Genomic DNA, 23,499 nt, shown 5'->3' with positions numbered 1-23,499 from the left:
GCGACGTCGCGCGTGCTCACGTGTTTACCTGTAGCCATAGCAACGTGAGTGATAGTCACGTGTTCCTTAGTGCCGCGAAGCTGAAAAAAGTACAAACTAAACGGCTTCATTAAAACGGTATCATTATTTTAAAAAGTAGGTTGAACGTTAAAGGGGAATTCCACCTATTTTTCAAATTTTCTGCGCAATTTAAATGACTAAGTAATAAACAAAGTCACTCGTTCAGAGTGGTTTGGTGTGAAGTGATCCACTGTAGAGAACCAACTTTGTTTCACAGTGGTGATGATATGAACCAGAAGAGCAATGTCTACAACGCAGACATAGCCACTTTATTTACTGTCCATAACCACCAGCAAGTACGGAGCCCTGCTGGTGACATCCTGTGTAAATAAAAATAATGCGTGGCCACGCCTTATTAACGCATGGGAACGAGATCCTAATGCGTGGCCACGACTTAGTAAGGCGTGGGAATGAGATGATTAAGTCGTGGCCATGACTTAGTAAGGCGTGGGAACGAGATAATGGCTTACTAAATCGTGGCCACGCATTAGGATCTTGTTCCCACGCTTTACTAAATCGTGGCCATGACTTAATCATCTCATTCCCACACCTTACTAAGTCGTGGCCATGTATTATTTTTATCAATGCTTGATGTCACCAGCGGGGCTCCGTAAGTAGGCCTACACTTCTTCTTTTTTATATATAATGTTACAACACTCTGCATGTATGCACGGCTTTTAAAAATGATGTCTGTTTCCAAAATCGTATCGCAAAACTATCATGAAACAATGTCTCGGACATCAGGCTGAGCATTCGTAACCATTCCATGTAATAACTTTCTGTGAGGGAGCTTTCAGAGGCATTAAACACTCTTCAGTTGTCTGGGTCCTATCAAGACCACTGTGAACAATTCTGACTTGGTGTGTCTCTCTAAAACAGAGTACTCTGAATGACTTACACCTCAGTGACTGAATTATGCAGAAACTTAATTCTATTATTTTAATGAAAAAGCAATACTTTTACTACTATGAGGTTAGGCTACTCTATCCACCTCTACTTCCACCACTGCAGAAATTTTTAAAAATTGTTAAAATTCCCCTTTAAGGTCAGTTCACAACAGCTAATATATTATCATGTCTGGATGACATAGGTAAATACTAAAAATTGACACTATTCCATATAGCACACGAGTTGTATGTCGAGAGTTTCACAAAACGCATAGTGCCAACAGTAAAGTTTGGTAGAGGAGGGATAATGGTCTGGGGCTGTTTTTCAGGGTTTGGGTTTGGCCCCTTAGTAGTGAAGGGTAATGTTAATTGCTACAGTATACAAACACACACATACGCACACGCACATTATCTAAGCCATTTCTCCTTCTGGGTCACAGGGGGGTCCTGGAGCCTATCCCAGCAGCCATTGGACGGAAGGCAGGAAACATCCAGGACAGGCTGCCAGTCCATCGCAGGCATACAAAGACATTTTAGATAATTATATGCTTCCAACTTTGTGGCAGCAGTTTCTTGTTACAGCAGGGCTGTGCCCCTGTGCATAAAGCGAAGCCTGTAAAGACATGGTTTGATGAGTTTAGTGTGGAGGAACTCCAGTGGCCTGCACAGAGCCCTGACCTCAACCCCTATGAACAGTTTAGGAATGAATTGGAACGTTGATTGCGAGACAGGCCTTCTCGTCCAACATCAGTGCCTGACAAATGCTTTTTTGACTGAATGGGCACAAATTCCCCACAGACACACTCTCAAACGTTGTGGAAAGCCTTTCCAGAAGAGTGGAGGCTGTTATAGCTGAGAGGGGGCGGGGTTCACAGTTAAATATATTTTGCACATATATTTTAAAACATCACCTATACTGCACATATATTTTCAATATGAGTAGCACATGTAAACGTATTTTTCTTTTATATGGAAAGTGAGGTTTTTCATCACCCAAGAGACACAGTGAATTAAAAAATCTTTAAAAGGCTAGATAAATAAAAAATAAAGAAAGAAATAAATGTCTTAGTCAATACAGCACTCATAATTCCAAGAAAGGCTTGATAAATTCATGATTTTAGTATACATCAGTGTGTTTTAAAACCTCAGTCGTTTTATGTTCAAATAAAAATGATAAAACAGTCACCGGGGAAGCATTAACTCATGTGAACATCAGAGACTATGGAAAACAGTGGCAAATTCTTTCTTCTTTAACTTCTCAGATCCCCAATTGTTAGTTTGTCTCTGTTGTATTGTTATATATTTCTCATTGTCTTGTTGTGCTGTTCCAGTTTGACTGATGATTTTCAGGAACCACATAACATCTGTCCTCAATTCTTCATACCTTGTCAGTTTTACTGGAACCATTTACCAAATAACTGATATGCATGTGCATGTAGAATGGCCTTTGGATGGTGTCGCACATTTGACACTCATCAAGTTAAACGCATTTGCAACGATATCCATGTCAAACTCATAATCGCTGTCACTTCAGAAGTGTGATGTGTTTGGTTTGACATCAGACACGAAGGAAACTCGTTCCAAATGCACCCACATGACTCTAAAGAGGGTCTTAGGCCGTGCGTTTGTCCCTCTGGGGTGGATTGATTTAGCTACACTATATCAAAGGGGGGAAAAGAAAAAAGAAGCACTTCTAAGGAAGAAGTATCTACCGAGCAATATTCACTGACTTTAACTCAGAACACTGAAGAGAGACTTAGGAAGCATTCACAGCAGTGGGGAACCCTCAGGGCCTTCTAGTGCTTCAGCGAAGGCCTAATGATTTTTATGAAATAACAAAAAAATGTTGTCCCAAAAATTCTTGTTGGGAATTGTTTTATTTTTTTTAATTTCTAGTTTTATCTGTAATCATTTTTATTTAATACAGCCATTATGCATGCTGTATTTAAAGTTTACCAACACTCTTATTTCATTTTTAAGTTTTGATTGGAAACAAAAATGTTCCTAAAACAAAGTTATCCCATGTGGATTTTTTCATGGTGTACTTAAGTAGATACAGACAAGCTAGCTCTCCCATTGGTTAGAACTTTAGGAGCTGGTCTGGAGTCCTAACATGTCAGATTAACTGGCAACCTAATTAATGAGCCTGGGAGTCAATCCCAAACAGAATTGATTCTCCAGTTACAGTCATTTGGGAATCAAGAGTTGACTCCAAAGCTTTGGACTTGATTTGCTCTCTGGTTAGCCAGTCTGAAAAATACATCCTTCCACAACTCACACATCAATAGATGGGCTGTATTTTACTTTAGACAAAGTGGTAAACAAAGTGAAATGTAAAATGTGTAAGAAAATAGAGGCTTACAATCAACTTCGCTGGTACTTGCATTTGTGGAAAAATATTATATTATATACAATATAGGTTATGTTACACATAATGATATCTAATTATACCAATATATGTCAATATATTCGCATATATTGGAAAACATTTGAATTGGGAATGTGTTTGTAATACGTTTTGTGGATATCATTATTCAGGAGTCGACTTCAAAGGACTGAGTGCTTTGGCAGTCACAAAATGTACCATTATCCACTTCAACAGCGCAGTGATAGGGCTTACATAACCCAGATATTACCAGTGACTGAATTTGCATTAGCCATGTTTGATTGATAAGAACACCTAGATGGACGTTTTGAGGCAAAATGTTCCTAAGCCAGATAATTATGCTCTGAAAAGCCAAAACCTTTGGTTCAGGAGGAATTAAATGTATAAAATGAATGAGAGGGAAATATTAAGGCTAATTTAGAACATTTCACAGGGAGCAAAATGTTCTCTATCCATCACACCTCCATTCATCTTTACCTATAAAGCCATTATTGCTAAAGCAAATCATCTTTCCTCTGTGATTCCAGTAAATTACAGATAACCTTCACTAACAGTTCAGCATTTATAATCGAACCTGGGAGGACAGCTATAAACCAACCAGGCCAAGTCTTTAATATGACTTCAAGAGTTCTGTAAAATGATTGAAACCTGAGGGAAAATAAGAAATGTTTCTAATGTAATTCACAATTTACAAATATGAGTGGGTCAGCAGATGGATCATGTGCTTTGCAGTAATTACACACTCTGTAAAGTTTCCAACAGCTTCACCTTCGAGACGACTTGAGGATCTCAGGATTTCAGTCATAAAAAAAACCTAGTGCCAGTTCCATCCATAAATACACAGACACAATCTATACCAGACCAATTTATTGAAACAACAATACAGCAGCAAACATACTATCCATGCCCTAAGAAAACCTATTGCCTTCAAATCAACAGGTTTCTTGAAGAGGAAAAAGATTGTGTCTCCCAAAACTTTTGCTTAAAACGTCAAGGTCTTTAGAGCTGATTCTCTGCGCAATGCCTAGTGGGCATTCAGTAGTTGAACCTGTCAAAGTTTCATTTCAACACTAACACTGTGTCAAACATTCAAAGCATTCATGACTTCAGAATGCTTTCCAGTCAAGCTGTTTAACAGTCAAACTGTTTTTTAGCATAATAACACTGTTGGTTGCATGTAAGACAGGCAAACGTATTTCAGTACTCTGGGTTTATAACTTTTTGTACTTTTTAATCCAGCATTAGCACTTGTTATATACAATGTTCATTATTTTCTTTTTCATTCATTTACAAATACATTCATACAACCTTTGTTTTGCTTGTTGTTCCTCTTTATACATTCTACACACATATGAACACATATGCATGTTTTGGTAGGTACTGAAATACACCTGAGTCATAAGGAAATCATACACACAGCCTTTGTTTCGCTTTAGTTTCCCCCTTAAACATTCCACGTGTGTCTTAAAGTAGTTAGTGAAATATACCTGATCCAAAAGGAAGTCATCATCCAGACTTTAATGCCACCATCCGTCTCACAGGAGGCAACCTGCTGTAGCTTTGATGAGACAGTTGGCCTTGTCACATTTAGCGAAAGGCAGAAGCGCTCATGTTTCACGAGCGATCCATCATTTCACTCTGGAGCCGTGTTCTGGCCGTCTGTGCCGTGTTTGATTGGCAGCTGGCCGTCGCTCGGGCTGACCTCTTTCTTATCTCTCAGGAGGCTCTCCACTTGCCGGAACACTGAAGACTCTCTGTGCTTCTGCAACATCCTGGCCACGTCCTGTCCAAAAAAAATAAAAAATTAACCCTCATCTGAATTCTCGTCTGTTCGGCTCGTAACACTTCCCATAGCCCCTCAAATCACCAGACACCAACTGGCAGGACAACAAGCCACAGGTATACATACATACATACATCATCTAAACCGCTTATCCTTCTGGGTCGCGGTGGGGTGCTGGAGCCTATCCCAGCTGTCATTGGGCGGAAGGCAGGATACACCCTGGACAGGTCGCAAGTGCATCGCAGGGCAGACAGACAGACATACACAGTCAGCCACAGGTATCATTAAATAAATTGCACTCACATCCTCAGTCAGAATCCCTTGGCTTTGGCCAGGTTTCTGCACCCTCTCCAGCAGGAGGCTATTAAGAACAGAGTTGGTGCCCACTCCGCTTTGTACCCTCTCTTTCGCCAAATCGGGGGACAATCTAGCGCGGAACAGCTCACTTAGACACACTTGTAACACCTGGAGTAGGAAAAGAACAGTGGGAGAGAAATAATAAAAAGATACCCCCAAAGGCCAAAGAGATTGTCTGTCTGCATGTGCCAGTGATTTATCTGGAAAAGAACCCCTTCGAAGGCATAGACTCCAAAGAAAGACCCCCAAATACTCTCTAGACTGAGGAAATTTTCTGTATGTGCATGTGCCAGGTTTGTTAAGTTGGGCACTGACTACAAGTTGTTGCTAATGATATTTAAAGCTCTCAATGGCCTATTTCGAGCATATCTTAGTGATCTGTTGAAACGTTATAGCCCATCAAGAACACAAATCTCTTAGGATCACTTACAGCTCAGTTAGTGGAAGATAATTTGCTCATATGGCTCCTAAACTTAGGAATGCAGGTTTGGCATGTGCCTGGCATGTGCCAGGTATATACTAGCTTCCAGTTACGTTCCACATTGACTAGAAGGTCCTGCTTATGATATTTAAAGCTTCATAGCCTAGTTTGAGCAAATCTTACTAATCTGTGGAAGCTTTACAGCCCATCAAGGCCATAAAGCTCAACTGAGGCTCCTAGAATCATTTAAAGCTCAGCTGGCAGAATAGCATACCAGGTATGTGGAACACAAGCTCAATAGGTGATTTTAAATCCAGATTAAAAAGCATGTCTAGAAGTATTCTGCCAGTTTGTAGTTGCTGTTATTTTTATTTTAAGCATAATGTTTGTGTCCCTCCAATGTTTTACTTATATTCTTGTATAAAGCAATGTGAGATTTTTGTCATTCAAATGAAACATGCTATATATATATATATATATACATATATATATATATATATATATATATATATATATATATATATATATATATATAAAGATTTATTTTTATTTTGTACCTTGAAAAAGGCCCTTTGGAACTCAGGAGTGGTGTCGATGCTCAGCTGGCTGATGGAGATGTGAGCAGCACAGTGCAGGAGCAGCAGAGAAAATCCTCCAACAGACTGCAGCCTCTGATGGCGCACATACAGAGTCTCTTCTGTCTCCTACAAACACAGTGATTCGTTAGGAACTTATGCTCTGTACAGTACTGTCACTGTTCCATTCAGTCACATACCAAGTTGCCAGTTTATTAGGTACCTTGTGCCTACACTCATTAGACATTTCATCAGAAACTTTTACAGTGTTGCACAAAAGTCCTTCATTTCCTTCATTTATTGAATTTCCAGAACAAACAACCAAGTACAAGTTATTCATTTTCCAGCACCAGGAAAAATTTAATAGGAAATTAATTACACAGAAGCCTCAACAGTGTTATATAATATGAAATTCTTCAGTTTTTGTCCACCAATTGACTCTCAGAACTTCCATCAGCAGGCATATTTTTGTACACTTCCAAAGTTCAGTCTTAGTTGCATTTTCTGCTTCTTACCATCAAAGTAATCCCAAACACATTCAGTGATGTTGAGCTTCAGACTCTGGGGTGGCCGATCCATTGTTCTGACAACACCAGCAGCTTCTTTGTTCAATTTCATTTTCTTAGTTACAGCTTCTCGAAAGCTACAAATCCTTTCAGCCCATTTGTTGAATTGTCTTCTCATAGTGGAAGGATAGATAAAAAGACCTGTGGATTTTCTTTATTTCTCTCAAAGATAAAAGCTTTAAGTACTGTTTCATCTGATGGGGACAATTTTGGTGGTCTAGCAGGCCTTGCGTGGTTGTTAGGAGTCCCATTTTCTCTGTATTTTTTAATAATTTCTTGAACACCCGTTTTGGAAACTTCTGTTCTTCCACTTATTTTCCTTTGACTTTTCTCCTCCTTGTGCAAGTGGATTATCTTATATCTGATCTCTTCAGAAATATTTTCTGAAAAATGAATAACTTGTACTTAACGACAACACTGACTATAAATTAAATAAATGACAGGATATTCTCTGAATTTTGCCCAGTACTGTACCATGTAGGTGCCTTTGTTGATTTACAATTAGAGACAGCAGCCCATCAGCCACCCTGGACTACCTAATAAACTGGCAACAGTGTATTCTATTGAGCAAATAGTTAGTGGCAGTGGCTGTGTGAGCACTTGACATTCCTCAGTCACTGCTGCAACGTATCTGCCCTACCCTTGGGATGATACAACGGCTGGAACACGATTTAAAGATTTAATTGCATTAAATGAAACCTTTCACTCAAAGAGACTGAAACAGCAGTTTTCACCAGGGTAAGGGCTTTTTTCTAGTATTGTCCTTCACCCCCAAGTCATATTAAAATTATTACCATACGCTTACTGTGCCTATAAATACCTGGTAGTAAAAGGAATTGCGGAAGGCATTGGAGTGGTAGTTGTTTGCTGGAAGACTTGAGGCAAGCTGTAGTTTAACTGCTGGTGCCTGCAAAGCACAAACCCAAGCATTACTAATCTGAACACTTTCTGCAGGCTGCACTCCAATACATCCACCACTCTGCTCAGTGGGTGCAAAATTGTGCAAAATATTATCTTGAAAGGGCTGATAATGAATCAGAATGAAAGTGTGTGTGAGTTACAGACCACTTTGTGCAAGTGGAGCAGCTGGAGCAGAAGCTGCCCGTGCTGGTAGATCAGAACCTCTCGAGGGTTGAGGGTATCAGTGCTGACTTGAACCAGGTCTCCCTCACACTCCCACTGTGCATCCAAGAAATCAATGAAGGGGCGCCCTGAGCCTGCAGAACAAAGACAACACCATCCTTTTGTTCATCCTCTCTCAATTCAGGATGCTGAAGTCAGAGAACTACCAACAAGGGCTGGGCCATATTGATGTCTCAAAATCACTGATAGATCTTCTTTAAATATCCCAGCTGATGATATCATTAATATTCAAAAAAAGGAGACATCTAGACATTAGTGACCCATGGTGTTAGCAGTTTTGGGGAAAATATTGCTTTAGTCTGTGAGTTTGTGTGCAATATACCATCGTCCGATGGAACTTTCGTTGATTGATGATAGTATTGTAAGGAGCATGTGGTGGTAGAAAAGCAAGAGCTGCTTTCCGAAAAAAAAAAAAAACAAAGCAAGCAATACCAACAAAACAAATTCTGAGTGTGTGAACACTCACAGGAGAAAGGCACCACAAATATTACCTGAGAAGCTGTTTATTAACCTACAGACTGTGGAGGCAGATTCACAACACCTTTCTCCAGTAACCCATTTCAGCACTGCAAGCAATGCAGCAAAGCCACAGAAAAGACTCAAAACTCAAAGCAGAGGGAAAAACATGCTTGTGTTTCTTGTCAGAAAGTTGCTAAATTGCTAAGCTAACTTTGTTTGGTATATTTGTATATATGTAAATACACAGTTGTGTATGCAAATGTTAATGCACAGTCTCTTTATATATGATGAACTTAAAAATAGTAACTGTGGTGTGTCTCAGAACTTAATTAACTGGCTAGGCTGTAAATGACTGGTTAGGACTGGCCAAGTCAAGAATAGCCATTTGGAGTTGTCAGCTGATGTTTCCAGTGTGTGTTAAATTCTCTGACTCTTCGAACCTTATGATAACACTCAACAACCATGGTCTCCTCCAGGGACGTCATTAAACCCAGTTTACTGGGGCACATACCCCTGTGAAATGTTGCTGTGCCCCACTAAAACTGCAGCAGTAAAAGTCAATAAGAACACCACAAAAGTTTCCCCTTTATCCTGGATTTCTGAGCAGAACTACAGAACACACCAAGTGAACTACAGGAACTACATTTCCCATGATGCCCAGCATCTTTCCAAACGCTTAAGCGGCTAACTCTTTCATTCAGAGCCAGTTTCTTTGGAGTAGTGGACATATGTAAACATTCAAGTCTGTCATGCAGCAGACAAGATAATGATAGCTCATAGCTACATGTTTTGTCTAGCCACTTATAACCATAACCTACCAAAAAATACATAATATACTACTAAAGTAAAGGCATTAACTAAATTAACAAAGGCTTTATTTATGCTAGCTAGTAAAGGGAGCATTGATAACACAAACTTGCAAAATGAGCATTGTGATATAGCCAGTACAACAGTAAACTACTCATGGCTAGGATGAACTGATGATGCAAAGGCACAGTCACAATTTCACATGTAGTTTTATGCTGCAAATGAATTATTTTACATGCATATGTGTGACAGTATTTACATGAAATCTAAACAATGAAGACAACAAATAAACCTTTGTCATGAAGTGAGAGAGCAGTCAGAGCATGGAGCAGGAGCAATAAGAGGAACAGAACAGGGAGAAGGAGAAAGAGAGAGAATACAACAGGGAAAAAAGGGGAAAGAATCATCAGAAAAATTGATAAAATTTCTTTAGTGGTAATTTGTTCTTCATTTCTCATGCATGGCAGAGTAACACTCAATTTAGTGTTAAATTACTATCTTATCATTAGTATCACTATCAATCATCTATTTAGTGTTTTACAGGCTTTTTACCAAGCAAGCAGAAGGGTACAGCTGTGCCCCTCTTAGTTCTGTGTGTGCCCCAGTACAGCAGGGAGTCTAGAAATGCCCGTGGCCTTCTCTAAGCAGCTGGTAGAAGATCTGAAAATGAAGCTAATCAATGTTTGCCAAGTAGAGGAAGGTTATAAATAGATATCAGAGAACTTGCAACTCACAATTTCAACTGCCCAAAATATCATTAAGAAATGAGGACCAGAGGAAGTCAAGGCAAGTTCTAGAAAACCAAGCAAACTCTCAGATAGAACTGATTTTATCCTGGCTAGAAAGGCAATGCAAAACCCCCATAGACAGTAAAGGACCTGCAAGAATGTTTAGTTGATACAGGAGTGATGGTGCACTGTTCAACTGTGCAGCACTGCTTGAACGAACATGATCTGCATGGAAACCTCTTTAGAAGGAAACCATAGCTTTAACCTCATCGCAAAGTAAACATCTGAAGTATGCAAAACAACTTTGAGATTGAAAGCCCAGCGGCATTCTTGAAACAAGGGCTGTGTACTGATGAAGTACAAACAGAACTCACAATCACAAAAGGTGTGTTTGGAAAAAAAAAGGAGCAGCATGTGATGAAAAGAACACCTTGCCAACTGTGCCAAACACAGGGGTGAATCTGTTATGCTTTTGGGTTGTGTTGAAGCCAGTGGCACAGGAAACACTGCATGTGTAGATGGAAGAATGGATTCCATTAAATATCAGCAAACTCTGGAAGCAAATGTGACTCAGTCAGTCAACAAACTGAGGGTGAAAAGAGGCTTCTCATGAACTACTTCATACAGCACAAGCCACAGCTTTTGTGCCAAAAAAGGTATAAGCCCAATAAAGCCTGCCTCCTGTTTAAGTCAGCAATAGAAGCTGAATTGGTGAATGTGAACACAAAACAGCATCATGGTTAGAATAACAAACATGTAAAGTACAACCCCATTTCCAAAAATGTTGAGACGCTGGGCAGAATGTAAATGAAAATAGGATGCAATGATATGCAAATCATCTAAATATTTTTAAAGGAAAATACTACAAAGACAACATATCAAATGTTGAAACATATATATATATATATATATATATATATATATATATATATATATATAAAATATATATGCCCATTTTGAATTTGATGCCAACAACATGTTCCAAAAAAGTTGGGACAGGGGCATGTTTACCACTGTGTTTGATCACCTCTTCTTTTAACAGTGTTTGGGAACTGAGGAGACCAATTGCTGTAGTTTTGAAACTGAAATGTTTTCCTATTCTTGTTTGATACAGGATTTCAGCTGCTCATCAGTTCGGGTTCTCCTTTGTCGTATTTTCTATTTCATAATGCGCCAAATGTTTTCAGTGGTGACGGGTCTGGACTGCAGGCAGGTCAGTTTAGCACCTGGACTCTTTTAATATGGAGCCATGCAGCTGTAATACATGCAGAAAGTGGTTTGATATTGACTTGCTGAAATAATCAAGGCCTTCTCTGAAAAAGATGTCGTCTGGCAATATATGTTGCCAAAACATGTATATATTGTTCAGCATTAATGGTGCCTTCACAGATGTGCAGGTCACCCATGCCAGGTGCAGTAATGCACCCCTATAACATCATGAATACTGGCTTTTGAACTGTGCATTGATAACAAGCTGAGTGGTTTTTAGCCCGGAAGACGCAGTGTCCATGATTTCCAAAAAGAATTTAAAATTTTGATTCGTCAGACCACAGGACCCTTCTTCACTTCCCTTCAGTCCATTTATTAGAGCTCGGGTCCAGAGAAGGTGGTAGCATTCCTGGGTCCTGTTTATATATGGTTTCTTTTTTGCATTTTAGAGTTTTAACAAGGATTTGTGGATGCAGTGATGAACTGTGTTCACAGACAATGGTTCCTGGAAGTGTTTCTGAGCACATGCAGTGTTTTCCTCTACAGAATCATGTCTGTTTTTAAGGCAGTGCTGTCTGAGGGCCCAAAGATCATGGCCAGTTTGTACTGGTTTTTGTCCCTTGCATACAGAGACTTCTCCAGATTCTCTGAATCTTTCAATGTTATTATGTACCGTAGACGATGAAAAGCAAAAGTTCTTTGCTATTTTACGTTGAGAAATTTTTTTCTTGAATTGTTGCACTATTTGCTCCTCATCTGTACTTCTGAAAGAAAAGAAATGCTTTTTTATACACAATCATATTACTGACCTGTTGCCAATCAACCACCAGGTGTTTTGTTTTTGGCATTACACAATTAAAAAAAAAGCCTTTTGTTGCCCCCATGTTGTTGGCATCAAATTCAAAATGGGCATATATTTTTCAAAAAGCAATGAAATTTCTTAGTTTCAACATTTGATATGTTGTCTTTGAACTATTTTCAATTAAATATAGGGTTTAAATGATCTGCACATCATTGCATTTTGTTTTTATTTACATTTTACACAGCATCCTAACTTTTTTGGAAATGGGGTTTTATTTGTAAACCTAACCTTTAGTATCAGGATAATAAACTGTAATATATATCTATATATTAGATATATTATACAGAATTCTCGGTAGCTCCACTCCTAGTGCTACCTTTATTGTTTAAGACTGTGAGTTTCTGTTATTTATCTGAATCAATAAATTATACTGATAAGTGCTGTCTAACTAAAACTATTGGAATAAAATTAAAAACTATTAGAATAAAATTCAAATCTAAAACATAAGTATAAAATTACATTGGTTATCAGAATTTTTAGTCCCTTAAAATCACTATCGGCAACAAGATTTTCATATCAGTAGGGCCCTAAAAACAGCCATTAAAAATCTAAAGTCTATAGGCTTAATTTGCTTAATTTGCTTAACAAAATCCACATTTTATAATTTGGCCGCACAGTGGTTTCAAATAGTTTCCTGCAACGCCCACTGACTGTCAAACAAGTTAAACTTAAATATCTTTGACAGAAACTTTCTCCACTGTATGACTCTTATGATTGCATTTGTGCATGTCTTCCATTTCAAATTCTCATGCTTGTTTACACATCTGATTGGAGGACTTCTTTCATAGTGTTGAACATGTAGTGTGCAATTAAGCTACAAAGTTACCACCACATAAACTCATTCAAGTACAGCTGGTTAGTACCTGATTGGTCTCCGTTGAGCAGGCCTACTTTCCATGCTCTGTTTCTGATCTGCTGGTCCACCTCTTTGATGAGCTGGAAGAGCGGAGAGAGCTCCAGCAGCCTGGTCCAGTCCTCACCTGGAGCACAGTAATGCAAATCCAACAAAAGAAAACAATAATAAATGTGAGACTCAGCCAAACTGTCAAAAACAAATTCCTTTTAACAGCATTCAAAACTTTTGGTCCTGTCCTGTTCATTTGTGAAAGCTTCATGAACTTGCTGCACTGCTGCCTGAAGTTGGTCCTTATTGCCCCCTAGTGGTCTGACTATGCAATGACACAACAAAGTCAAGCAGAGCACATATAGTTTCAGCTCACTCAGGCTTAGCAAGCACGTCCCTTTCTACAAATGAGAATTGCCAGCCCTCAAGGACTGGCATTGAAACTCGTTGATTTGACTGGGGCCTTTGAGAATATAAATAATAAAGTTTGTTTAAGTGGTTTTAATTAGATGAACAGTATAGTTTAAAGCCCCAACTCCCCACCTTAACAATCTCCTGGATTGCTGTCAGATGGAGTGCAACACTACCAGAAACAAGTTCCCTCTGAAAGCTTGCTTATGAATGCAAATGTTCTGACCTGCCAGTTTGGGGACCATGGCGTGCAGGGGAAAACCAGGTTCCTTGAGACGTTGGCTATCTGTGTGAACAGAAAAAGGCGAGTGATCTGAAACGCTGTTGTCAGTGATCCGACTGTCTGAAGCTGGCCTTACCTTGGCTTTCAGCTAGGCCGCTGTCCTGTCCTCTCTGTGTAGATGTGCTGGACAAGGGCATCTTCAAGCCGTTCTGCTCACTCACAGCTGAGGCCTTTTCATGATCTTTCAGTGAGTGAGTGGACACTGCTGCACAGAAAGAGCACTACAGTCAACACTAGAAAACACATCGTACTGTGCAGAAGTCAGAGACCACCCTTCATTTCTTCAATTTCCAGTCAAAACAGTAGAAGCAGAAATCATATTTTAACAACTTAATATCATATCAAGGGAGTCCCTTTGGTGGAATCTGTAGGGATATTCTTCCACACCTTCAAAGTTCAGTCTTAGAAGTTGGTTGCATTTTCTGCTTCTCAAGATCCAACTTATCTCAAACACATTCAGTGAGGTCTGGACTCTGGGGTGGTCAGTGCATTGTTCTGAGAAAACCAGCAGCTTCAATTTTTGATTTCCTTTTGTTTGTCTATTCTCTTTTCTCGTAACAGCTTCTTAACAGCTACACATCCTCAGAGAGAATCTCATAGTGTGGAGTCTTCTCACAGTGGAAGGATGGACAGAAACACCTGTTGTCTGAAACGATCTGACGATTTATCTGATGTTGACAGTTGGTGGTCAACCATATCTTGCACAGTTGTTGGAGTCTTATTTCTTCTACGTATTTTGACCTCCAGTTTTCACGGAGACTCCTTTCTTTTCACTTATCTTTTGCCATTATCTTTCCAGAAATATCTCCAGAAAAACAAATCACTTGTTCTTAACGATCATCTTGACTGGGAATTAAATAAAGGGTGTAAGATCCATTGATAAATCAAGTTATTGATCTGAATGTGGAAACTCAAGGCATCAATTTTGGAATGTTATTATTGCTTATAATACACTGTACTGCCATCTGTACTCGATAGGATAATACAGTTTTCAAGTGTAAAAACACTTGGTGTATTGTTTTTTGTCTATTCCACTAAAGTGTAAATAATTCCTCTATTATGTACTCAGTGCATTTAAGAAAAAAATATTCTAAATTGTACCAAAGTAATCAAATCAAACTGATTTGTGAAATTTGAGATTTGATGATGAACTGAGCAATCAGAATTTATCTGAACCATTATAAGGCCAGAAATGTACATACCTATTTGGTGCTTATAACATAAAGCAATACAGACCAAATGTCAAGGGAATTCAAAGCTGCTTCATGCATACTGTTCTCACCTCTGAGACTGAGTTATTCAGTCCAGTAGGTTTATTATTACCTTTAGCCACTGGGACGGACACAGTCCACGCTCTAGAGCATGTGTCCCGGTCAAACGTCTGCTTTGCGGACAGTTCTGCAAAAGGCACAGTGAAGACTGCTGAACACAGCGAGCCACACTGATTTCCATTTGTATGCTGGGAGGATGAATGAGTGCATTGTACCGGAGCTCTGCTGGCGCTGGGCACTGGCGGAGGGGCTGGGGAGTTTGCCGTCCTCCAGCAGCTGAATGAGGCGCTCCAGCTGAGGGAGTATTTTGTGCTGAGTCATGGTCGCTGTTTTCAAAGGGTTTCTCCCACCTCTTGGCTGCGTCTGACAATAATCCCTGTACCAGAAAGACCCTGACAGCATAGCCTAGAATACGAGAGAGAGAGAGACTGAGAGAGACTGACTTGTGAGCGTTTTGTTTATACGAAAAACAAGGACACAAAGTGTCATTGATTCAAAGCACCAGCATGTGGTACTCCATTTATAATGTTTTTGTTTTGTTTGCTTGGAGTTTTGCTGTGTTTGTTTTTTGCCAGTGTACATTACCAGAACCCAGCTGACTTATGTAGGTGGGGGGTAGAATAATGTGATAAAGTGAAACTCTTCCTAAACTCATTCTTGTAACGTCAGATGATATATATTGTACATTTATTTAAATAATAAATAAATACAACTAATGAAGTTCTGTAAGTTAAAATAAACATTTATCAAAATCCAACATAAAAACATTCATCCAGTGATAAAAAGCATGCTTTAAACCTGGTGGTCCTGTAGTCCTGTTGGGGTCTGAAGAACAGGGTAAAAGGGGGCTAACAAAGTATGCAGAGAAACAGATGAACTACAGTCTGTAATTGTAGAACTACAAAGTGCAGTTATATGGTAAGTAGAGCTGATAAAATGGACAACGAGTATAGAAACATGGTAGTGAACCTAATGAAGTGGTGGGTCAGAGTACATTGATGTCCCACAAACATGGAAATCCCTTACTGTGGCCAACTAAGCTACTAAAATGGAGTACATGGGTGCCGAGGGGCTCCGGGGGGAAATTTAAGGTTTAAACAGTAAGTTGAGGACAAAGCGAAGTTATGTAAATCGCCTTGATATAACCTATAAAGTTGTGTTGCAGCAGCAGCACTGAACGTTCCCTGTATTCAAGAACTTACGTAGGGTTTGATTAGATCCATTTACATACAGTCATGAAGTAATGAGTGACTTATAAATGCGAACATACCAGCTGCACACAAAGGACATCCTGCTGGCCTGGATGCACAGTGCCAGTATCTCCCCTTGTGGACAGTCTTGTTAAATGTGAGTGAGTGAGCGAGTGAGTGAGTGAGCGAGTGAGCGAGTGAGTGATTGAATTACTTACAAGCCAGATCCAAAAATATTTAATCAGATCAAAACAGAATTGCTGATCTGAGCATTTGCTGGAAACTGCTTGTTTGGGGCATAAAAAATAATTAGAATTTTACATACACAGACACTGAATTCATTATAGTTTTAGATATGGCACTTTTTTGATACAGATATTGAAACCAATATTTCTCAATAATTCTTTGAAAACTGCTAAACTTGAAAATGAGCTATTTGTAATTAGCACTTCACTTAAGATGATCTCTTAAAAACAGGCTCTCATCCTCAAACTTCTCAAACACTCTATTACCCACCATCAAACAATGTGATCCTGTGCTATTTCAGAATAGATTCATTCTCATTTTCCTCCAATATCCATTCTGCTAAAAAGAGGCCCAATACCGATACTGATACTCATCCATACAGATATGCAATCTCTAATGTTTTTGGACCTTTTATGTGTACGTACTAAAGTCAAATTATCTTCGAGATTATTAAAATCATACATTTAAGCAAGACTGTCCAAACCTTTGGCAGGTACTGTAGCTTACCTGCGCGGTGTCAGCATGGAGCTGGCTGAGCTCACGAGTCCAGTGCACTGAGGATAGGGCAGCATCCAGCTCAGCGTGTCTCTGCTTTAATTGCTCCCACAGCTCCTTCTGTCTTGTCTTCTCATCCTAGAGCACGAGCAGGTCACTCACGCATCATCATTCCACCACAAATGTGACAACTGTATGTATTAAAATACCACATACTGCTTTCATATTAAGACATACTGAATAATTCATTTAAAATTTTGTTGTTAGACTGTAACAAGAGACCGCATCAGTGCTCAGAAGGTGGATTTGCTTTATGACTAATTAGCGTTGTGGAGAAGGCTGGGGAAAATGGAATCTAAACAGCTCATTAATTTGAGCTGCTTATGGGATATTCCTGGTGACTGCATTTGCTGGATAAACAGTGGCACTGCAGTGGAATCTAGCAAAGAAGTATTTCAAAAATGAGTCAGTCATTTCCTACAGATCACATAATTGCAGGCTGTGAATGTGGTGGGATTTACTAATTTCTTCCTCCATATGTGGATCACGACACCACTCGTAGCATCCTTCGCTTAAAAATTCACTGTACAGATTTCACACATCATAAAATTCTACACAAATCAAACACAAAGTCATTCAGAGTGGTTTGGTGTGAAGTGGTGCATTATAAATGACCAGCTCTATACAGAGGTGGTGGTGGTGATGACAGTAACTAGATGCTGTGATGTCTACAACACAAATACAGCCATTTTATTTACCATCCAAAGCAACTAGTTATCCCACACCTCTTCTAAGTTTTAATGTAATGTTGAGGGACTGTGAGGGAGCTTTTAGAGGCATTATACACTTCAGACATCTGGTTTCTATCACCATCAGAATGTTTCTCTAGAGCAGAGCATTTCACATCAAGCCACTCTCAATGACTGTTCATGTCTTAAATCATGTAATTATGCAGAATTTTTGAACTTCTTTCTCGGTTTGTCTCATCTGTAGTGGATGGACGATAAGCTGTTGACTGAGTTATGATAGAAGCAAAAGGGCACATTAATGTATTCTTCATAGATACTTGTGAATGAAGCATTACATCTGTATAACTTGTTCTTTCTGAGATGAGACTAATTTCCAGAGGGAAGAATGTATGGTAATTCATTAACAGTATAGTGTGAGTGTGAGTTTTCACAGGCTCCTAGAGGTATACATACCCGAAAAACAAAATTTGGATAAAACCTGGGACAAAACAGCTTTGGTAAGAATAGCTTTGGTAAGACTAGTCCTGTAATAGTGTGACAGATGTTGTTGAATTTGTGTTATAAAGGCACGTATTTCAAAAGTTTACAGACAGATTTCAGCACCAGCTCATTGGCTCCTATTATGTGAGTTTTGAGTCCTCTGGATTTCAGTATCTTTCAAAATATAGGAAAATGCATCAACATTTCTGTCTGTGGTAAATAACAGTAAAATACAAATGCTTCAGAAAGAGATTTGGTTAAAAAGGTTTGTAAACATGTATAAGCATGAAGAGAGTGAGTTCAAACTGACCGGATGCTCTTCTGACAATGTCGGTTGATCTTGCTCCCACTGCTGCCTCGCCATCAACACGCTTACTCTGTTCAATACAGTTGTTAGTTCAGTGTGCCAGTGACTCTGCTGCTCCCACTCTTCCTCATCACCTGCACATATACACAAAGGGAATCAGGCTGTTTCTTTATGACTTTATCACTTCACCCCAAGAGGCGCTCACCTTTGCAAAAAACCCCCCTCCATTTCAACACAATTTTTAACCAACCCTCATCAGCTTCGCCTCGCCATTACCCTTGGGGAAATTCCCAATTCTATCTTACTTCTTAATAAGTTCCATTATTCAATGACCTCAAGTGAAGTTTATTAGATGAGCCCCAAAGAGGCAAGAGAGTGAACGTAAGTGCTGACTTAGACAACAGAACTTGTCAAAAAATGAATGAACCTGACACATTTCCCTTTTCAAACTCAAACAAAAGGCAGACAAAAGTTATTTAAGCCACAGCAATTAAATTCTTTAAAATTAATTTTAATATTTCAAAGCTGTAACATTCAATTTGTTCAGAATGGGTTTAAGGAGCAAACTACTCCATCTGTTATACTTGACTGCTGAACTTCATGACTTTTTTTCTGCTAGCTTGCTAGTAAGCAAGCTAAAGGCTACACAGCTAGCTTTGCCTCAGAAAGGAAATACAGCAGATTTCTGAGGCAAAGCTTACAGCCAGACAGACAATTATTCACAAAATGCATGGATGTTATGTTCAGACACCTCAAAAAGTGTTCTGCATTACAAAGTTTGCCTGGCTAGCCAATTAGCCCACTGTGAGGGAGTGTATCTATGTTTTCAGGGTCCTGTGTTCAGCCCTTTATATGATACATCATACTTAAGGAAACCTATGAAACAGTTCTCAAAGTCATGGGGTCGTCAAAGGTCATACAGGGGACAGCAAACTCTTTGCCTCTGCTACCCTGCTGAAAAAAAACATCATAGACCAGCACTAATTCCACACTAGTCTAAGCTGGTTTACTAGCATCCAAAACACAACATATGCTAGTTTTGCTGGTGGCTAGTTAATCCTCCTATAAGGTTTGTATTTCAAACTATTTTTTAAGAAGTCTGAGTGTAGAATATATAAACTTCTTGAATAGTTGCAGTGACTGCCCTTCTTTTTTGTTGTTGCTAGCTGTGAAGTCCTTAGCTTGCTGACTAGCAAGTTAACAGAGCACAGTAACAAACTTGAGACGGTATCAGGGATTCCCTGAGGGGAAATGGTGATGAGGGCATGTTAAAAACAAGTGTTGACATGTAGGGTAGATGTTGTTGTTGAGGATATGCTCAAAGATTGCATTGTTAGCACAAACTGGTAATGTTTTGCAGTTTTGTTAATATTGTGAAGTTCAAATAAAATGATGACTAAAAAATCTGAATTCTGCCAAATCACTGAACAGATTTTCATTCTTGTAAAAATTTCAAAAATCTTTCAAAATGCAAATCTATTTGGAAGCCGCATGAACATAGACTTCACACTTTATTTACTGAACATATGACAGCAGAATATGCATGTTTGCACACATATCAGAGCTATCATGTTGAGGTAATATGATTGAGGCAATATGGGAACATGGGAGCTATTTTCCATTAAAATTTCAGCGAGAGAGCATAGAGGACTCTGGGAGCAGTGTTGTTTCCAAAACTACAAAGAGAATAAACAGAGCCTGGGGAACATAGAGCTGTTTCCTAGAAATTTTAATTAGAAAATCAGAGGATTAGGTGAAAAACAGTTGTTTGTTTTTTGTAACCCCTTAAAATCCCAGGCTTATGACATAGTAAGACTTATTATTGACTAACTTCACAGACTACAATGCAAATTAGCTGAGATATCCTTAGGTTATAGAAGTGTGTAGTAAAACTTTAGGTGTGCCAGTGGGCCCTGGCCATTTAAGGGATTAACTAGTTTGCAAGAGCAGGTTTTACATATTATGCAGATATTTTAAAAACAACGTGGGTGTAGCCCAATGGTTCTTGAGGCTTTCTAATGTTTGGTTGGAGCCTGGAAATCATTTGAATTAAGACATTTGTCTCTGTGCCTGACAAAGCATCCCTAATAAAAGGCCCTAATAAAAGGCTTGTTTATCATAGATGTGATGCACTTCCAATTGGTAAGTCAAAGTTGGTGAGTGCATGTTAAAAAAGTATTGAAACAGGACCCCATATGACAAAATGTGAGGACTTTACCTCCAGTGAGAGTAAGCAGGACGTGGGCGGGCAAGATGAGGGAGAGCTCTGAGTTCTGAGCACTTCTTCTCTGAGCCTCAGTGTGGGCTGCCTCCTGAAGCTCTGCTGTGGCTTCGTTCACTTGCCTCTCTGTGTCTGTCCACAAAAGCTAGAACACACCATGCACACAAAATCAGGATAAAAGTAAAGGTCCTCCCAGATACTTTGACTGTACAGATACTATGTCTGTACAACCGGCACTGCAAAGAAGAATATTAGCCATCTCTCATCTCTCCAGCCCAGTGTGAGCCTCACACGGTCTGACTCCTCCTGTATGGCTATGTAGAGGCAGTTCCTCAGGGTACGCTCTAAATCTGCCACCAGCTCTTCCTCTTTCACTCTCTGCTGTCGCCAAAATCGACCCCTCGCACTGCACTCCCTTTGCAAGGCCTCCACCTGCACCAAATACACATGCACAGACTTACAGAACAGAACCAATAGTGTGGTGAATGCTGCACTCTTCAGAACATCTGTATTTTTACTGAATTTTAGTTTTCCACTTTGAGTATGTTATGCAAGTTTATGTATCAAATAGTCATAATTTATTTTTAGATGACCGCTTTCTAACCTCTCCTTATCCGTTACAGTTAAACAGGCAGTTACTGTGTCTTTAAAGTAACAGGGAACACAGTGTAAAACATAGCAAAGTGCGATGAAAAAAATTGCTAGATCTGACTGATCAGAGTTATCTGGGAATTCTGTTAATATTCTAATGAACATAGATGATTGGCTCTGTCCCAGTTTGCAAAACCACAGAAGCAGACTAAAGTAGGGGGAGTAGGGAGACCGCTCTGAGACTACAGCTTACTAAAACAATATCCAGATTTTGTGTGTCGTAAAGATGGTAAGGTTCACTTTACTGCTGGATATGCAGTCAAGGAATGCTCTAATGGCCAGAACAGATGAATGAATACAGGGACTGAGAGATGACAGGCAGACAGACACAGATGAGCTTGATTGTACTTTTATGCGAGTTAGGTCAGCTTTCGCTTGGTTGTTTGCTTTTGCTCAGTCGTTAGCATTGACTCGGCTATTTGCTTTCACTTGGCTGTTAGCTTTCGCCTTCCAAGTTTCTCTGACTCAAACAGAGAGAGATCAGTGGGGAACACAGATTTGATAAGCTGTGTGGGAAGAACAAGCCACATCAGCCTCGTGATTGGTGAGGGCACTGCTTACACAAAGAGTACCCAACATTAGAGTGGCCCAGTTTACATCGAAAGGGGAGAATGTTGGCAAAATACATCAACAATTTAGTGTACATTAGAAAGTTATATATAGGACATACTGTGTGGCCCCAGGAGTGAGATTAACCTACTTGGAAAGAAAACATGGATTTAGGTTCCCTGGGGCTTTAACCCCTTAAAATCCCAGGCTTATTACATAATAAGGCTCATTTTTCAGTAACTACAGGGACTTCAGTGCAAACTTGCTCAGCTATTTTTAGGTTGTAGAAGTTTGTAATAAGACTTCGGGCCCTGGTCATTTAAGGGGTTAAGATTTAAATATGTAAATGATCTCTGTGCTGTCCTATCTTGTGCCTTGTTCAAAAATCAGTCCAGGCTGAAATCTATGGAACATTCTGTTATATTTAGAAATTCATGACAGATAGAAATAAACTTCAGCCACTCTTTTCAGATGTCCTGATTCTTTGGAAGGCTGCAGTGATAAAATGCTGTGATACAGTGTTGCCTCCTAACAATCAGAAACAGCACATTTAATAGTTTTTGTCTGCATCTTCTGTTCTGAAACTCTGCCACAGACTGTCTGCAGTAACACTCAACATGAGCAGGCATGTTAAACTGCTGTAGACTGAATGGGCAGTCATAGGAGCTTTTCATGATATCGCCGCCTTAACCAAACCTGCTCACCAGCACGCTGTCGGCAGTGTCTCCTACAGTCAGACACTGGGACACAGTTACTGGGACTATGGTCCTCTTCCACACATCTAGCCGAGCTCCAACCACCGGAGCCAGCATGCCGGTCACTGGGTCCACCGTTCGTGCCCCAAAGCGGATGGGGACCAGCCCTGGAAAATGGTCAGCCCACCATGAGGCATCAGGGCATGTCATTTTCACTGTATGAAAAAAAAGCAAAGTCAAACCATGCCTGACCTTTGCCATCTGCATCCTCCATGGTTCCAATCAGAGGCACCATGCACCCTGACACCCAGTCCAGCTGGGCTCCGAGAACAGGGACAGACAGGCCAGAACCTCCCGGGTCTGGATAGTCCAGCCCTGGCAGAGCGGGCAAAGACAGCTCTGTGCCAGGCAGCTTGACCTCCCCTAAAAGAACATACACAGAGGACTTTCTGCACATTCACAGAGTTTCAATCAGTTTAAGTTTATTGGCATGGCTCTTTTTATTACAGACGTGAGCCCTTCCGTTCAGTCAAATCATAAAATGAGCGCACACAAATTTCACCAATAGTTTTGTTATTCATCTGTTTCATTATTGGCTTATCTGTATGATTAAACTCACATCCAGTAGGAGTGCATGTAAATTTGAGAGTAAAAATATGACAACCTGTGACAATAGTTGATTTGCAGTTAACTAGTTAAAATGATCATCAATATAATTGACAATACCTACAATAAGAATAAAACAAGAAAAGAATGCTAATACTAATAAGTTGTGCATCCAGTACAAAAGTGCATGTACATCTTTTACACGTACATTGGTATAAACAAATGGAACTATCCCATCTTCCATTTAAAGACATATTA

At 39.6% G+C, this 23,499-nt stretch overlaps 1 protein-coding gene across 1 annotated transcript; it reads right to left on the bottom strand.

Annotated features, from left to right (window-relative positions):
* Positions 1–4,194: 4,194 nt before the first annotated feature.
* Positions 4,195–22,948, bottom strand: LOC118800549. Its single transcript, XM_036560815.1, has 16 exons — positions 22,888–22,948; positions 22,645–22,802; positions 21,032–21,172; positions 20,738–20,885; positions 18,523–18,653; positions 16,996–17,121; positions 15,268–15,457; positions 15,105–15,179; positions 13,858–13,986; positions 13,725–13,784; positions 13,107–13,223; positions 8,101–8,252; positions 7,856–7,942; positions 6,452–6,598; positions 5,420–5,581; positions 4,195–5,116 (listed from the first exon to the last, which is right to left on the bottom strand). The coding sequence occupies exons 1-16, from the start codon at positions 22,928–22,930 to the stop codon at positions 4,967–4,969; spliced, it is 2,016 nt and encodes a 671-aa protein (XP_036416708.1). The 5' UTR covers positions 22,931–22,948; the 3' UTR covers positions 4,195–4,966.
* Positions 22,949–23,499: the final 551 nt, after the last annotated feature.

Source organism: Colossoma macropomum, unplaced genomic scaffold, assembly GCF_904425465.1.
Source record: "Colossoma macropomum unplaced genomic scaffold, Colossoma_macropomum, whole genome shotgun sequence".
NCBI classification, from domain to species: Eukaryota; Metazoa; Chordata; class Actinopteri; order Characiformes; family Serrasalmidae; genus Colossoma; species Colossoma macropomum.
The sequence above is the reverse complement of the archived record's forward strand: the minus strand, read 5'-3'. Positions and strand labels throughout refer to the sequence as shown.